The sequence below is a fragment of the Patiria miniata genome, unplaced genomic scaffold, assembly GCF_015706575.1.
Source record: "Patiria miniata isolate m_02_andy unplaced genomic scaffold, ASM1570657v1 HiC_scaffold_30, whole genome shotgun sequence".
NCBI lineage: Eukaryota > Metazoa > Echinodermata > Asteroidea > Valvatida > Asterinidae > Patiria > Patiria miniata.
Window position 1 is genome coordinate 10,087,437 of NW_024037070.1, and position 17,937 is coordinate 10,105,373.

General features: G+C 40.2%; 2 protein-coding genes across 3 annotated transcripts in view; one reads left to right on the forward strand and one right to left on the reverse strand.

The window, feature by feature from the left end:
- The window catches only part of LOC119739033 (GDP-mannose 4,6 dehydratase-like), a 67,486-nt gene extending 62,074 nt beyond the window's left edge, over positions 1-5,412 (reverse strand). Inside the window, exon 1 of one of the 2 annotated variants that reach the window (XM_038213870.1) lies at positions 5,216-5,411. In XM_038213870.1, the coding sequence (XP_038069798.1) occupies positions 5,216-5,329 (114 nt within the window). In that variant the 5' untranslated portion in view covers positions 5,330-5,411. Of the gene's footprint in view, positions 1-5,215 lie in introns of both variants that reach the window. The other variant, XM_038213871.1, reaches the window with a different exon arrangement.
- A 136-nt stretch (positions 5,413-5,548) lies between these two features.
- LOC119739034 lies at positions 5,549-17,685 on the forward strand. Its single transcript, XM_038213872.1, has 3 exons — positions 5,549-6,001; positions 10,865-11,062; positions 17,342-17,685. The coding sequence occupies exons 1-3, from the start codon at positions 5,827-5,829 to the stop codon at positions 17,479-17,481; spliced, it is 513 nt and encodes a 170-aa protein (XP_038069800.1). The 5' UTR covers positions 5,549-5,826; the 3' UTR covers positions 17,482-17,685.
- The last annotated feature ends 252 nt before the right edge of the window (positions 17,686-17,937 follow it).

A 17,937-nucleotide genomic window follows, 5' to 3' on the forward strand; every position in this document is an offset into this window, starting at 1 on the left:
GGTTGTTTCGTCTTCCAACCCTCCAAATGTAAACTTGCAGTAACCTACTGTACATACAGGTAGGTTGGTTCTTTACAAGTACTTGTACAACCTTCAATGACGAAATTCAATGTACCATGAGCACCTATAAGGTAAAGCACTATGAAGTTCAACTGTCAATATCTGACTAATTGACATTCATGATGGTGTTGTGTGGCTAATTACCTTGTGCAGTGTGCTACGGTTATATTATGATGAACACTGATGGCGGGGCTAGGGAAAAAGGGGTAGGATGTTAGCTCTGACACTTTTTTTAAAGTAAAATAAAGGGATAAGACTGAAGAAATGTAACTACTGTAAGGTCAGCCCAATAAATGTGGCTCAAGTATTGGACTTCCTCCGTGTTGTATGTAAGCCACACACTAATGCATGCAATATTCCCTGAAAAAGCTTTGTTTCCTGAATTTTAAATCTAGATAAAAGCCAAAAAAAATTAAAAATTATAACAATTTATACAGTAATAAAAATAACCCATGTCTGCCAAGAATGGTATTGACAAACTTGTTGATGTACCGTACGTACATGTAGGTGCAGTACATGTACATGTACATGCACAGATGTGCACTGTAGAGTGGATACCGTACATCCTTAATGACAACCCGTAACCTGTCCACGGTTTAAAAAGTCACCTAATCACTGGTCATCAATGTCATGCATAGCAGCTGACCCAGCGGGCACTGTCTGCGGGGAACCGGTTAATAAATGCAGGACAAGATAACATGAAACAGAAGGGCGTAGCATCACTTCTGTTTAAAATCATCCAAATGTAATTAGAGAGGTTTGGATATGGAGAGTAGACTTCACTGGAAGTTGAAGGAGATGGGGAGCTGGGGGGGGGGGGGAGACAGGATTGGAGAAATGCCAAGTGCAGAACATGCAAATGCACTGCACATAGCCTGTATGTACATGTATGGACTTTGATGTATGGTAGCCTGTGCACCGCATTGGGAAAAACACAGCTGGCCCAATGTGCCAAAAGTAATCATCATTTGGGTTGCGTGACAACTTTCAAGTACAACCAAACTTGGGAGGCCTTGTGGGGAAAGAGTAGTCCTGCTGCATACAAGTCGGCAGGGTTTGACAACTCAAAAGCATTGGTAAAATGTCAAGGGGTGTCATTAGACACGGTTTTAATTGATGGGTCAGACTAGAGACTGGCCTTGTCATTTACTCCTTCACCTAGTTTACTTTCAGTCTTGCTTAATTTAAAAATTATATGAGATGATTGTTGAGCAATAAGAAGGGTAAAGTGCAATAAAGGAGGCAAGCAAAGATATGTACATCCAAGAGCCTCATGGTGGCCCTGCTGCAATTATGGTTTTTAGTACACTGCTCTGATGCACACAATTCAAAAGAAAATGGCTGTTTAGGGAATTTAAGTTTTATTCAGCAGAATTCTACAGAACCCAACAGAGTCCAACAAAATCTAACAGTTTTAATAGAAAAAGACTTTTGGTCACATCTAAGATCCACACCATAAAATAGAAGTTTGCACTGTTTTGATTGATGTTTTAGTCAGCTAGGTTTGGTTAATTAAGGAAGAATAAGACAATACAAATAATCTCACATTCAAAAATAGCCCAATGAAACTTAAAAACATTTTTTTCTTTCTTTCATGAATGACCAAGGTGCTCCATTCATTTTAAAATTAATTTATAAGAACAAATTCTAGGACCATCATCACTTTAAAATAAATCTCAACCCCTCCCCCATTGGGTGATGATTAAACCATTCCTGGAGAGTTAAAGCTCCTGTTGTTAGCTTCGTAAATGATCACTTCACTTGATCAGAATCTTGTGTCTGATCGCCTTCACAATGGCACCATAAACATACGCAAGGAAATTGAGCGTTCTTTTGATGTTTGTGTTCTTGGGAAGGGACTTGACTACAACAACTACTCTCCACCCAGGAGTATAGATGGGCAATTGGGGCAGTGATGATCTGGAGCTGCTGCAGAAAATATGAGTACAGCATTGTGAGATAATTCTTTCATATCGAGATATCATATCGTTTGTTCCCCCCCCCCCCACTTTTTTCGTCCCCCTCCAAAAAATGTAACCCACATATTTTACAACTCGGAATAGCTGATTCAATTACTCCTAACTTAAAAATGATGTTAAAAGTGTGATCTTTTGCTTAAAAAAATGCGTTAAAGTGGTCAGAAATTGCCTCAGAACAAGTCCCCCCACTTTTTAAAGTGGGGGGGGGGGGGGGAAATATCATATCGTTTGTCCCCCCCCCACACTTTTTTCGCCCCCTCTCCAAAAAAAATGTAGCCCACATATTATTTTATAGAGCTCTCAGAATAGCTGATTCAATTACTCCAAACTTAAAAATGATGTTAAAAGTTTGATCTTTTGCTTAAAAAAATGCGTTAAAGTGGTCAGAAATTGCCTCAGATCGCACCACAGAGCGTCTACAATCCAAAATTCTTCAAGGCCCTTAGGTGGGCACAAACCCCACGCCGTAAGGGCTTCGCGCTCGCATTAGTTCCGTTCAACAATAGTCCCCCCCCCCCCCACTTTTGAAAAATGATTGACGCCCTTGTGCAACCCTGTTATAAGGGGAAATGAACCAGTGGTATTTTTTATAAGATAGCCATTGTGACAATGTATACTCTTGACTTGGGTGTGTAATGACTAAGCCAAACATGAGATTATAACTGGACATTGTAAATGGACATGCACAGGTACATTTGCACAGGAAATCCTCTGTTCAAGTGTGCCTACATACCAGACCTTAAGCCCTTTATGTACACAAAAGGGCACGTTTGAGGGACCCACCCTCTATTATGTGGCAAGGCAGTGTTGCTTTTTAACATGGTTCAACAATAAGTTGTGCGTGTTTATCAAATTACAAATTCCTTCAAATATGCAACGTCAACTTGTCTTGATATCTTTTCTAGCAGCTAGATTCTGAAAGAACTGGAGCAGATCAGTACATTTTAGCTAGACCTACGACAGAGAAAGGGGGGAATGAAAGGAAATTTATGTTCAATTTCTTTAACAATTTACTCCTTCCTAAGGAATACAAACATCGTACAATCAAGACAATAGCTGCTCAGAACTTCATCAGAAGAGGTAGACAAAATACAAAAGCTTCTGGGTTATTTCAGTGGTCGTTATTTTATTTCATTTGCAAAGTAAAAACAGACAACTCAATGTGGGTGTACATGTGCCAGTCTCAAAAACTGCATGAAATGGCCTGTACTCTGAATGCACTGTACGGAAAATTGATTACAATAAAACAACCATTGGTTCCTATTGGGTAAGTACATGGTGAACAAAAATACTTAAAGGGCCTTAATCTTGGCTCCAATTATCATTTTTTTTAAATGACTGGGGTGAGTCAAATATGCGAACATCTCAGGCCCAGTGATTTTGCGAATGGATGTCTCCAGTCTCAGTTTAGTTTTGACTAAAACCCTGGAGACAATCCTTTTGAACCTTGGGTTATGATTTGTATCACAACACATCACTTGCTTTTAAACATGGCCTAATTATTGAGTCGTTTTCCTAGTTCCGGATAGCAAACGTCATTCAGGCTGCTTTCGGCTCAACTGATCACAAATTCAAGTGACATTGGTTAAAAAGTTTACCTTGAGTGATGGAGATACTACAAAATAATTTTCCAAATTTAAGCTCTTTTAATTTTGACTTAGCGACGTCAAAAGTACGGATGCCACTTTTCCTAGTTCCGGATCGGATTTAGTTCCAAATCGATCAAAAACTGCTTCGCGTGAAATATAAAATAACGCGAGAAAATCAATTTTTCTGCCAGAACCACCCTGAATAAAGCACATTTTCTGATAAAGTATAATTTAATTTTTTTTAAAAACAGTTCATTCAAGAGAATTCCAGCAAATTTTAAAAAGAGAATTAGGGTTAATGATTTTGAAACTTTTGTCTGCAGCGCGACGACACGAACACGCACGGACCAAAAACATTTGACCCATCACAGATTATGTCAGTTAAAATTGATTAATGCGCGTGTAGTTGGGTCCTATGTGCACACTAGGCAAAAACATATGGTCATTCGTTGGCGAATTTTCAAATATTAGAGACTCTACAATGTATTTTGATTCAACAAACATTCGATACAAGAGTTTATGCGACTGTAGAGTACGAACAAAATATTAGAAATCACATGATCGGAGTGATGTACCGAGGAGAAAAACAGGAGAAAATCTATCGTCGATTCGCAGCTCCCGTGATTTTCTACAAACGATAAAACATGTCAAAGTGCAAGTCGCAAATCTGGCCAAAAATCCTTTTCTAGACTTATCGAAAAGATCTTTGTGTTTCAAGAAGCTTACATTTTCCTTTTCAAAATGCACTTCGTCAGAAAAAATAGTATTGGAGACCAATTCAAAAGAGGTAGGTTTTTATTTGAAGCAATCCGGAACTAGGAAAAATCCAGAACTAGGAAAACGACACTACAGTGTACCTGATTTATGTACAGAGTTGATACTAAAATATGATGTCGACGTTACAATACTTAAAACTAATTCACTGAGAATTATACAATCTGACATTGAGAAAATTATGACTCTTGTTTTGCATGAATATTAATCACTCTCACAATGACTGACATGTCATGACTGATTGATTATAACCGCTATATATCCCCTAGCATTGCATTGATAATGATAGTGCATGAATTTTGAGCTTGCAGATTTGCCTGTTCATGCACGCAACGTCAAGTTTGAACATGTACAGTGTACATGTACACGTATTCCCGGTGACTGCATGCATCAAGCTAGCTAGGTCAATGTACACTGTTTACAACTGCCCAACACCTTATGACCCCTCGACCTGAACTTGACAACAGAACAACACGAATACGGAATAGGCAACGGTACTGTACACAAGTGTTGCATCGTGTGCCTTGCCTGATTATTACTTAGCTAACAACTGAGTAGTATTTAACATGGTAAGAGTAGGTCTAGATTGACCAAGGGAACACCTAAATAATACTAGATCTCCATCGCTGACGTTATTATAACCCATAATGATTAACCAAAGCCTGCACTTGCAATGTAACGTTCAACCTGTCGAGACAGAAGGGGAAAGGTGTGTAGTTTTAGCATAGGTTTTAACACAATTTTACTCTAGAACAACACATCTTTACACTTCGTGTTTTGGCATGACAGTAGCCATGCAGATTAGCTACCAACCTGACCGGTTATACCGGTAATCAGAGCCACACGTTGCGTAGATTCCGCTCCGTTAATGCACTGAGCCTGAGGAACGGCCAAGTTGCTTTGCGCCATGTTTTCAGAGAGGACCATTTACACATGTAGGCCTATTGCGTATGGCATGTGCACAAATACACGCAGCATATCGCGGATCGGAGCGAACATGTATGTACTACGTGGCTGGTGCTTTCATTCACAAGCCCACCGTAGACGGGGTCAAATGGCCATCACGTGCTCCGTCTGCGGGCCGTGATTGGTTAAAGTGCGTGCATATATAAATAGTTTATCATTTGTTTACCATAATATCAAACATGGACGTGTCGGGGCAAGCCGCGTTCACATGCAGACCTGGGCATTACGTCATGGGGACGGTTGCCGGTTAAAAGGACCTGATACAGTCCCCCGGCCAATGGGGTCGCAAAGAAGACATACCAAGGGGTGGAGCGACAATACCACCTCCATTCAATCTGCCAAAAAATTGTAGTAAACATCAGCTGACGGCCAAAGATTCACTCCAGAGTCGGCATCAATCGCGGAAAAAAAACACAACAAGCCATCATTTCATTTTCAGCCGGCACCGTGTGGTAACCATGAACGACATCGGTATTAACAAATTTCTAGGACCCCTCGGGTTACACCAATATGCTGATATATTCCAAATTAAAGGATATGATGTGGAGAGTGATTTCTGTACACTGGATAAAGACGATCTAGACGCGATGAACATCACAGACAAGGAGCATCGAGGGACAATTCTCCAGGCAGGTTAGTCAGAAAATGTCCACCCCATCTCACACGCATGTTCGTTTTTCTCCGGGTAAGCCATGGTGCTCGCTTGGTCAGCACATGTCTGCATCCCTCACAAATTTACGCGCGCCATTTCCCTTTTTTGGGGGAAAAATTTCGCCAATTGACCCCAGCCTAAACACACTGATGCGATTCACTATTTTGCTTTGAAGCTGGTCTATTTTTCAGAGTATAAATTTCTCCGGCACGCGTCTCAAATCTCTATCTGCAACGTCTACCTTTTTTACGCGCTTGTCAGCATGAAATTTAATGGCAGCCATATTGAAAAAATGAAAAAGGGAGATGCATGTTGCCAGTTGATGGATAAAAATTTACAAATTCCTTCCTTGTACATTTATTACGGAATCAAAAATGTAGGCATATACACTGTGAGCTTTGTCATGTGTTGAGGGGAGGTGAATTTTCTGGCTGCGGAATAGGGAAATACATCGAATTTTGTCCCATGCATGCGCTTCACAGACGTATAAACTAATGTGTAATGTTGAACCGTTGACCCCAAGCTGACTCGGCTACTATCGAGCGAACAGAGCGTTCTTTATGGGCTGGCGTTGCCATCCAACATTCGCTCCGAAACCACAACCCAGAACAAGGGGTTTTCTGGCAAAAGAGGGTGTAAAAGTTTGATGTTATGTGCCACAGTGTCATAATTTGGGCAAGGGAGTCGTGTGGTAAGTGTTCTCTGTGAAGCTCGAAAGTTTATCGAAGTTTGGACGCTGCGCGCCGAGTTTCGGCCAGTTCGCGTCAACGCCTCCCAACTCAGAAGTTGATGGCCAAGTCTAAGGATAGCAGACGTAACTCTGAATGTTTATCCAACGAATTTTTTAAAATGAAAACGAATTTAATTGGTAATATAGCTTGAATGGAGACAACCATCCATGTCAATTTTGTCAGCAGGACTTGGCGGTCTGGGCCGGTCTCTTTCTGTCGAAGGAGGGGCAACTTGTTTGGGGTCTACAATGCTTGTCACTGCTTGTACTACGCACAATATTCACCGCCAGTTTTTTGAGGTCGCTTTGGATTTTCTGCCTTCGAAAACGTATTTTTTTCGGGAGTAAAAAGTCAACCAAAAGGTACCCACACCTTGGTGGCATACAAAGAAGGATCCTTGTGAAATTCTCGGCCAACATTTATTTCATTTGGTTGAAGTTTTGTCAAGCAATCGATGTCATTTTATTTCACGAAAATCGAGGCACCGTGCGCATTTTTCCCAAAACGATCAAGCATTAGGCGGGCACGCGCACGGCTTGAAAAATACGAGGCAGCGCGCCACTGCATTCAGCCGGCAGTGAGCGGCGAGCGCTGTACGGCTCACGACCATTCCCCCTTTCTTTCGCTCAGAAAGGCCTTAAATATGAGAACGGGGATTTTCGCAGAATAAAGTAGATTTTTCAAAGGTTATATCGAAAGAAAAAAAGTAAGAAATAGTTTAAAATTCACAACAATAATTTAATGAAAATCTACTTGTAATCGGGACCACTTGCCTTCAAATGCGATGTGTTTTTTTTTCCACGAGTCGTGACCGGTCAGTGACCAGATATTGCACGTAGGACATGATCAGGATTAATTTATTCTGACGTGTACTGGAGTGGTAAATGATGGCTCTGGAATTCTTGGAAATAATTACTTCAAGGCTTTGTTAGTTCCTTTCTTTTCTTTTCGTATCTTTTTTTTCTATCTTTCTTTCCCATATCTGGATTCTCTGAAACAAGTTTCGTGGGGAAAATGGCTAAACAGTACCGATTTAATTCAGAAGTAAATTCAGTGGCATTTTCGCCATCAATTCTTGTTTACTTTGAGTTTGTACCCTGATATTTACGCTCTGAAAAGATTTATATTCATGTTGTTGGAAAGTCCCCAGATCTGATAAGTTGGGGAAAAAACAACAGACAGTTTGTTCTTTGGGTCGATTTTCTGTGAACTTGCAGAGAGAAAACGCGCTTACAGTGGCTGCTATACACAGTTGGGTTGAATTAATGAGTGTATATTGGCACGTAAGGCTAGACAGTGAGGACAGGGATGCCATGTGCTTTCGCCAGTTGAGAATTGACCCGAGTCATGGCCAATGAGAAGAGACTTGCCGCGTCATCATCTCCTCCCCAGGACGAGTTGAAAAGTTCACCGTTTACCGCTTTGTAATTCCCTGTCTGGCTGATGCGATCCGAGGGAAGAGGACTGCGGGTAGAGGATGCGACGGGATAAAAATTATTGGCGGACGCGCACACGGACAGTGGAGGCGCGATGCTAAGGAATGGGCCAAAAAGAAGAACGGGGCGGGGTCTAAACGACGACGGTCCGTGAATTTAGCCATGATCATCGTGGACTACACGGGTGAAATGTTCTTCGGGGTTTGATGGTGGACGCGCGGCGTTATGTTAGTGATGAGCTCAGCTGGCCTCCTCACAATAGCACAAACAGTGAGTTGTTGGGGAGCCAGTCAGTAAGGGCAATACAGCACCCATAGTATGACTCATCCAATGTGCGTTCATACGTTGTTGGTTGCGGCATGGCATCAGCGTAGCGGGCTTGGAGTCACGGCTGACGACAAGCGCGTGCCGTACAGCTGCGGGCAATCTCTTCCTGTCCTGGCCAGGCAAAAACAATCCAACGAAAGAAAGAACAATAATAAAACTACAACCAATCTTGCTTACCCAATCACCCGTTGTTTTTGAGCCGCCAAAAAAAACCCCCTCGTGATTATGGTCCCACTCCGCTGACTTTATTTGGTATTATTTACACATAGGCCTATGCAGAAGATGTTCGCACCGTACATTGTACATGTTTTTTTTTGGTTTCAGAATGAAGTTGTAAACATGTCTAGTGGCGGTTTGCAAAAATACCACAAATAAAGAAAAAATGTCTTTGTAGGCATGTGCTTACTACATTATCAACTGCAGGCCATGTGGAGAAGATCGGTTGGTCGGTTTGTTAGTTGCTTGGTTGCTTGGTTGGTTTGTTAGTTGAACATTTGGTTAATTGCTAAATTGATCAATAAGCCAAGACTTCAAAGATGGCTGCGGAATACAGAGTCGGGTGAACGAATTTCGTATCGAATCCATGAATTTGCTGAGCCTGATACGCATTATGTTCCAAATGTACTCCAAATTATTGCAAGTGTTATTTCTGCCTGTATCAGCCGGTAGAGAAGTAGTGTTTCCATATTGTCCCCACATGTGTGTTGAGTATTTGGTTACTTCACCCTTTCCTTCCTTTTTGTGCCACATTTCCTCGTTCCTTTCCTCTGCTCAATGTATATGTAAACTGTATAAACCGGTTGAATTGTTTTTGCCTAATGTCTGCATAGTAATCAGTGCTCGGAAGGGTCGCCATAGGCCTACATAATGTCACGCTTTATATTTACACTGGGTCAGTGTGCGTGACTATACGTAACGTGTAGTTCGTGGGTAATTCGGATACATTATGCGCAATACGTCGGTTCCATTGCACAGACTTGATTTTTTGATTGAATATTCAAAAACAAATCTAGGGACGGTTCTGATGGGAGTTCTTAAAGGAGAAGTACACCCTCTTCCAAACAGAAAAAGTGTAGCCCCCAAAGATCTTTATATGTAAAGGACAAGTCACAAAAACTTGTGAAAACTGAGCAAAACAATGAACAATTTTCCAAAATTAAACACATATTGCATGACAATTTCCCAGCATCGGATACTTTTTTTCACTAAGTCTGTCTATAGGCCTATTGTTGTCCTTGACTAAAACATTAAACAGTCATCTCTTGGTATCATTTTGTGGTGAACAGAAGTGATATTCTTCGGCATTTTCGAGACATAAAGAAAAGCACATAACAGCTTTGTAAACACGGGCATAATATAATAACCTTGATGAAGAGAATCCCCTCGCCCTTGGCTAAAAAAAAAATCTCGAAAGTCTCAAAGGCCGCAAGTTTGAACATTGCAATGGACCTAACTTAAATTCTCTAAGTGGATGCAAAAGACATGTGTTTAGAACACACACAGAAAAAATCAGAATAAAATGTGGAAAAAAGTACCCATGGGGATTCGTACCAAGATCGCTGGATCAATAGTCAGATACACTCTCCTCTAAGCTATAGTTCCTCGTCGAAGTTCGCTCTTTAACTAGTTATACATGTATAGTTGGCCAAACTCTAAAAGGTAGTGACGTCTGTACCTTATGCCATCAATTGTAATTGCACATATAGTTATGGGAAAGAGAAAGAAATAGCTTCTGTGGTGCTCTGTTCGAGACAAGGGATTCGCAGACCTCCATCATCTCGTTTAAAACAAAAACAATCAATTTTGAAATCACTTAGAGCAAATGGGAAACCAGTGCGTATATGAATGTTCTTGTTAGATCGGCAATAGTTTTAGGGGAGGGGGAATAGTGGGATTACAGAAGGGGCAATTTGGGGGTATTTTGACATGAAGATAGGCCTATATATACTGCAACTTGGTGGCGCTGTTATCATTCGTCCTATACTCGGCGAATATGGACATGGGACACAAAATGTAATGGAAAAAGTATAAACATAACAATGGGAAGGTGTGCATTGTTACAATCATTTTTTATTCCCAACCCTGCAAGTAAAGTCAAAAAGCAACTTACAACACAGGGAGTCGGCGACCAATTTTTGCTATCCCCAAATAAGTGCAATGGAATAGTTTTTTTATGACCTATTCAGCAACAACTCCATCACTTCGATTGTGCATACACGTTCAATGAGTCTGGGTCTCATATCATGCTTTAAATGGACGATGCTTTACGTGCCACACTATACCCCTCGTAATGTACGTACACTGTTGTCTTATCTTTACGAGTCTACTGTTCTCTCTTGTTTCACATCAGCCACCCACTACCAACCCTCGGAGGAGTTTGAGGTATTCCAATGGCTCCGAGACAACGGCATCGACCACTACTTCGGCAACTTTATCCGGAGCAACTACACCAACCTTCACCAGGTCTCCGTCATGGAGTTAACGGCAGACGTGCTACACGAGCTCGAAGTGCTGCTGCCGGGGCACCGCAAACGACTCAAAAACGCGTGTGAGTTCATCTTTCATTTCCACATCTTTCATTTCCAGTTTATATAGCAAATCCTTCCATTGTGATCTTGACACTTTTGAACATGTATTTTACGTTCTCTCTGAAGAAGCCCATCAGATAATGCGCCATTAGATAACATAAATGTTAGGATTCCATTCAAGTCTTTACATTCGTATATACGTATACATTTATCCTACGCGAATTCCAGACAAGTTTTAACAGGTATAGTAGTTTAATAATAATAATAATAATAATAATATAATGCGTATTTATAAAGCGCACGTCTCCACCAATATTGGTGCTCAAGGAGTCACGGTGCATATTTCCTCATATAGGCCTGTTCTATATTTCCTCATACTGTTCTAGGTGCCATAGACCCTTTCCATCTGAGGACAGGTCTTTGGTCCTCTGTGATATGCATGAGTAGAGTTTTTACTTCCATTGTCACTGAATTTAAGAAACAAGAACTGCCCTCAGTGCGGACGCACCGTGTAAAGGGTCTATTGAAATAACAATACCCATGGCAATACCATAAGTTTCTATGATCCGATTGGCTTCATTCGCTGCCTCTATCATTACGCGACTTCACTTGGCTTTTCTTTACAGTCCTGCTTCCCCAAAATCATTCCAATCAGTTGTTACTTCCAGACGATATACAATGTATACATAAAATACAGGAGGTGCAGTCAAGATAAGGATCATTAATGTATTGACGTGTCGCCCTGAATGTGATATGATAATGTTTTGCCAGACGTGGGGAGGGGGGGGGGGATTTTACCCCGTTTACTTCGATTCTATACGGTACCGGTTTATCATAGAGCTAGGACCCACATGGAGCTGCTTAGTATTGCTTTTATTTGCAAATTTTGGCAAAATTCCTTGAGAGTCGGTCTCAAGAGCTTCTCACAGATACACAGCTCATCCCAAAATTTGACAGTTGACTGTTACTTTACGTGCAAACATTCACACTGACTTCTGACCTAATTCAGTCTTCTCGATATCACTTTCCCCAATTAGTGTCCCAACATTTCCTCCCCGTATTAAAGTTTTAGATTTTTTTTTTGAAAATGTACCTTCCAACACCGATGAAAACATCACTACGAGAGAGTACCTTTTTGTGTTCTAGTTTTCTTTCGTACTTTATCTCAGTGTGGAACTCCTTACCGAAACTCTCCTTCGCAGTTTAAGCGTATAATGTTTCCAGAATACTCCTTTTCCTTTAATTGCATATTTTTTAGGCCTTGTGGTTGACGAATGTCACGGGAACAAAATAGGTTCATGACATCATTGATGCAAGGGTTAACTTGCTGATGATGCAGTCTACTATCAGTGCTCATAAAGACTTATAAAGTATCTGGAATGAGTTCCTTCCGTGCTAGTTGTTGCTGTCTTTGTTTCCTTTTCATTATTATAGAAACCCTCCTTCTCATCGCCCCCAAAACACAAAGAAAGTGCTTCAGAAATTACATTATACAAATTCTCGAGATGATTTATTATACAAAACAAATGACCCGAATTTCATGGGGTGTCACGAGATTGTTTTCAGCATATAGGCTTACTGAAGACTACACATTTTGATTTTGCATTTGAATCGCACCATAATACCCGTTCTTAACTGCGTAAACATTTTAGTCAAAATATCGGTCAATAATTCACATATTTTAAGTGGCTTTTTGTCTTTGTTAGCCTATACCAAAAATAAACCCCGAATGACATATTCTCGGAATTTATATTACTTTATGCAATAAGTATACCAAATCATCTGATGGAAAATTCCCCCAAAAATATTGTACAGCGGCAATGTTTATTTTACTTGGTACGCCAGTTTGGTTTCAATACGAGAATAAGGCATACAATTTCACATGGACGTTTATTTTGTAAATTGTTTCGCGTTTGAAAATGGTTTGTATTCCCGTCAAGATGATTGGGTGTGGTGCTAGTCAAACATCTTCACAGTAAACATACCGTAAAAATACCACGCGAGCCCCTTTGTCCATCTCTGCGAATGGAACATGCAAAGCTTCGACTTCGCGTAAAGCGTCTTGGTACTTAATACTCGCTAATTTTGTAGTCAAGCAACAGACTCATTCGTATACCAATTTTAGTATGTACACACGTAACTTAGATCGTTCAGGTCAATTTTGCTGTCATCATGTTGTCATGATTCTTCCAATTCTTTGAAATGAGTAGTGCTTTCACAAAACACAAACTTTACACAACAAATATCCAACGCCGCATACGTTTTAGTTTAGAGGACTAGGAGATACCGTAATATCTCGCTGTTTGTTAGTTGTTTGAAATCAACTTGCATGTACATGTGGAATCATGAAAAACAAGACCGAATGCACACAGATGGGCAAACTAAGATGTGATATAACGGTTGTTCCCCATAAACGCTAAACAACATTGTCATTTTGAGCGAAACATGGATGCATTTTTAAACGAAAAGCCATTGACCACGTGGACGAACTGATAGTCTGGCGCGTTCGTGCATGAGGTATGCCTTGACGTCGTTTTGAAAAGAAGCTTATTCTTTTACGTGATTAGTTATGGTTTAACATGCGCAGGTATACAGGCCCATACTGCGCGGGATAGGGGGGAACAGTGTACAAGCATCATCCGGCAACAGTAAATGCACAATCAAGTTTGACATTCACCAATATTTCTCTAGTATTCTGTAAATAATCGATTTAGTATGGATGCCTTTTTTATGGGGAACCATTCCTGAAAAAAATCTAGCTAGAAGGCTTCAGTAGTTGGCTGCATGGTCAACTACATGTAGGCCTATAAACCACAAACATGAAAGGTGACTATGGTGGAAATCAGATATGTTACATACACGTCAATCTAACCAAAGACCAATACTTAGGGCCATATCTGTACGTTTTATTTTCAAAACTGATGACATTTCGCCTTATAGTAATGTTTTGTTTGGTCTGTCTGTTTTTTTTTTTTTTTTTTAAATTTTTTTCGCGAAGGGTATGGGGGTAAACACCTTGCTTTATTTTGTTGCTATGTCGACCGCATGCACTCGGCGTGTATGTCAATTATTCTGTACCCCTGCATCTTGTAGTGTCAGTGGTACTGTATACGCGTGAACTAAAAGTAGGGCCCTTGCACCAATGACGAAACGCTAAATTAAATAAGTAATGGCTGCTTATACACATTGGAGAGTCATTTAAAAGTAATTACGCAGTGAAATGCACACGGTGTACAGGGTATTGGCAGTTTAACACTAATGTATTTCATTTTCATGTATTTCAGTTGCCAAGGAATCTCCACTAATTTTGTGTGAATAGAAAGTTCACAGCTTTCTAATGAGCGACATCAAGCAATATGCAAGGAGAACCGTAGTCAGATGAATGTATTTAAAAATCATTTATGTTCTGTTGTGCTTTCATCGTATATACTGAGCACTATATAGAGATACATAACCCAAATAATACTGGCTGCACTTTGTACGCAAATACATGGAGTTTCATGTACACAATTTAAAATAAAATACTATAAAAATGAATGATATGTTCATTGTCAATTATCGTCAATTAAGTAATTATAATTTTGTCTGTAGGCCCACACTAGTAGGGCATGAACGTTTTGAGTTTGTACGAAAATACACCATTTTAGCCGATTCCTGTTGTTTTTAGTGCTGAAAGTGTGCGAAACAGTTTTGCCAAAGTCACGGAGTGTAAAGCTTACAGATCATCTGATTTAGATTTTGAATCTGTTGGAAAAGAACTCTCTGTTGATAAAAAATAACCCACTGAAACGAAATTGTTTATATAGGGACATGGGATTATATCATGTGTATCGATCAGCTATAGCCACATGACGAAAATAAAAGTGATTTCAGTTGTGATATTACTTACCTCTATTGTTTGTCAAAAGACAAACTGGACTTTTCATTGCCATCCAGAAAAAAACCGAGATCCCCCATCAACAAAAAGTTGACCATTACCGCGGAAATATCCGCGTCCAAGACACATATGCTGATGCTTGCAGAACTAGTCAACATCGCATTGATTTTTGTAAGTGAAGAAAAAAACGGGGGGGGGGGGAGCAATACGAAAACCCATGCGGAGTTGTGATCGTTCATCCCACCAATGTCAGGCAACCCCTTGTCCAAGACAATGGAGATTGTTGAAACGAATGTCCATGATGAATCACACCTGCCATGTTGAAAAAATAAAATGAACAATATCTGACAGACCATATATCACAACCTTTGGCACCATACATCGATCACACACAAATACATTGCCCCGAGCAAGTAGCGTCCATGGAGTTTGAATAACCCGGTATTATTCACTGTGTATAATACTCACCCGTCGGCTTAGCCAAAGTGAAAACCCTCCTATAAATTAAGCACGGTTGACCCGCCCTTTCGTGCATGCTCAACAAAGGCTACGTGGTAAGATGTCTATAGAGAAATTGGTAAATATCCCGACTTCAAAGTTCAAAAGAAACCACTCTATCTGTCTCTCCTCCTGCCCCCCCCCCCAAAAAAAAAACCCCAAATGCACCACTTCTACCACCAAAGCTAAACTAAGACCTAATTATTATGTAGTTAAATGGTCATCACTGCGATGAATACAATTAATTCACTCTATGGACTTTATAAAGGGCCCCATATTTCACAAACGTACATGTATATTGTACATGTTAATTATAATAAAAAGAGATATTCTATCGGAAGTTTGTGTTTATTAGTCAGGCATAGTAACTAAATGTACGATAAAAACAAGTACATGAATTCTGATGTTCATATTTCGCAAATGACTGAACATGTACTATGGATTTTACTAGGCTGTGTCTCTTTGTGTTTCGCACACAACTAAGAAAACTTCATGATCAAGACTAATGGTTGAGTTAGATTTTTGCCAAAATTGAATGAAGAATCAAATTAACAGAAAGTCTTATTTGCAATCAGTGAAATGTCTGTAACCCTTAACTGTAGATATATGTACAGGTATTAATAATTTGTGCAAAACCATTAACAACACGTTATGCCTTTTTTAACGAGCCTGGCGGACGAATGTCTGAATGAGTATTCCGCATAGCAGTCTCAAAATATTGCACGAAAACGCTAAACTGTCGTGCAACCTTTGACCAATACAAATAGTGTATGTGTGTATGGCATGTGCAAAATAGAAGATTATCGTTCATTCGCCGAATGTCAACTTAACAGTTTCGTTTCCAAAGGAAACGTCCCTTTCAACAGACTACACGAGACAACAAAAGGCGTCAGCCTGAAGTTCATTGAATCAAGGGTGTTACATACGAACACTCTGAAATGAATATAACTCAACCAATGTCAATTTGAGACTTCTAAATGGAATGTATCGCAGCTGCGTAAGTACAAGTGTGCACATTGAGCCATTGACTATAGACGCTAGTCATGCATCTTCGCGTCTTATTGAAAGTGTTCTTATAATACATGAATTCAACAGATGATTATTTGCGAAATTTATTAAGACACAACTTTGTCGCACAGGCGCGCACGACAAGAAATACGGAGACAAATTATACACCATTTGTTGCATATTATAATAATTTATCGCTTCTCTTTAGAAGACGGATAACACGTAATGACTACCAAAGCTTAAAGTATTTTCAACCACTATGATATTTATCAGGCAGAAATTGTCAGTTTGAAGCAAGTTAAATTTAACATAATACACAGATCTATTTTAGCCTGTATGCATGCAGAAAAGGAAATCTCTACCGTGTGGATAAAACTGTTAAATAATCGCCCATCTATCGTCGGTCGATTGAAGATTAAAAACAAACCAAGGAGTTGATTTCACATCATTATGCGGCAAAACAAAACAATGCCATACACTCCAGACAAACCAAAATCCAAGAAGCACTGAGAGAAATGAATAAATTATGCATAATATGGCTGTGGGCCAACTCTGTATAGGTAATCTGTCTTAAGTTCGTAATTCTTACCCACAAAGGGAACAGCCATAAATTGCACTAATTGGTCAACTTTTTTGGTTCTTGCGGTGGTGGACTTGGAGACCGCAAAGTCCTCGACATCCGCCACACCAAGAAGACCAAGCTGACGGGGCGAACGCGAGCCCTGGCCCGATGGAGCCAGGCAGGTGGCTCCGCTCGCTAGCAAGCTTCTCCGTTGTTACATTTTAATACCGCAAGTGACAGGGGCAAACCATAAAACTGACTGTTAAACTTTTAAAACCCCAGCACAAAGACGCTAACGATGCGGTTTTCATTTTTCTTTTTGTGTCTACGCGTGTGCTCGCTGATTAATTCCAGGGCAACCGCGAAAAGCACCCGATCTGGAAATTCGACGGAGGTTATGGAGCGCCTGTACTGACAAAATGTCACCAAGTTCCAAAGAGTTCATGGTCACCGGAGCCCACATGTCTACTGATGCCCTCATAATGTCCTGTTAATTGCTTTTTTACAAAATGCGGTGCGAGCTTCGCCCTACGTTGCAAGCACTGTGTGCACCCGTATTTATACCGTGCAGTATGAATACTAACACAGCAAATATACTGGATATCGGGCTGTGCATATTTTATCTAATTACCTCAATGAACATACAGTTCATAAGGGTTCTGTTTAACCCTTGAATGTACCGTCATGCAGCTATTATTTGAATGAGTTCCCTTTAAAATTTACATAAAATGGTTCACTCGCTATACATGTACCCAATTAATAGTGATTTGTTTCATACGGGCATTGTACGAACTACCAACTGGTTTGGCCAATTCATCCAAAGTCCATCAACACCTTTCTTTCTTTTCTTTTTCATTGGATGTCTGCTATACAGGTTGGATAAAAAAACAACCGAAACCGAGATATTATTGCTAATTGGAACAGAAGTAAGGCACATGTGAATCAAAGGG

Excerpts from the sequence above, each read along its gene's own strand:
- LOC119739034 (XM_038213872.1), top strand. The coding sequence starts at position 5,827 with ATGAACGACATCGGTATTAACAAATTTCTAGGACCCCTCGGGTTACAC. Across the intron at positions 6,002-10,864 it reads AGGGACAATTCTCCAGGCAG|CCACCCACTACCAACCCTCG; the intron begins GTTAGTCAGAAA and ends GTTTCACATCAG. Across the intron at positions 11,063-17,341 it reads CAAACGACTCAAAAACGCGT|GGCAACCGCGAAAAGCACCC; the intron begins GTGAGTTCATCT and ends GATTAATTCCAG.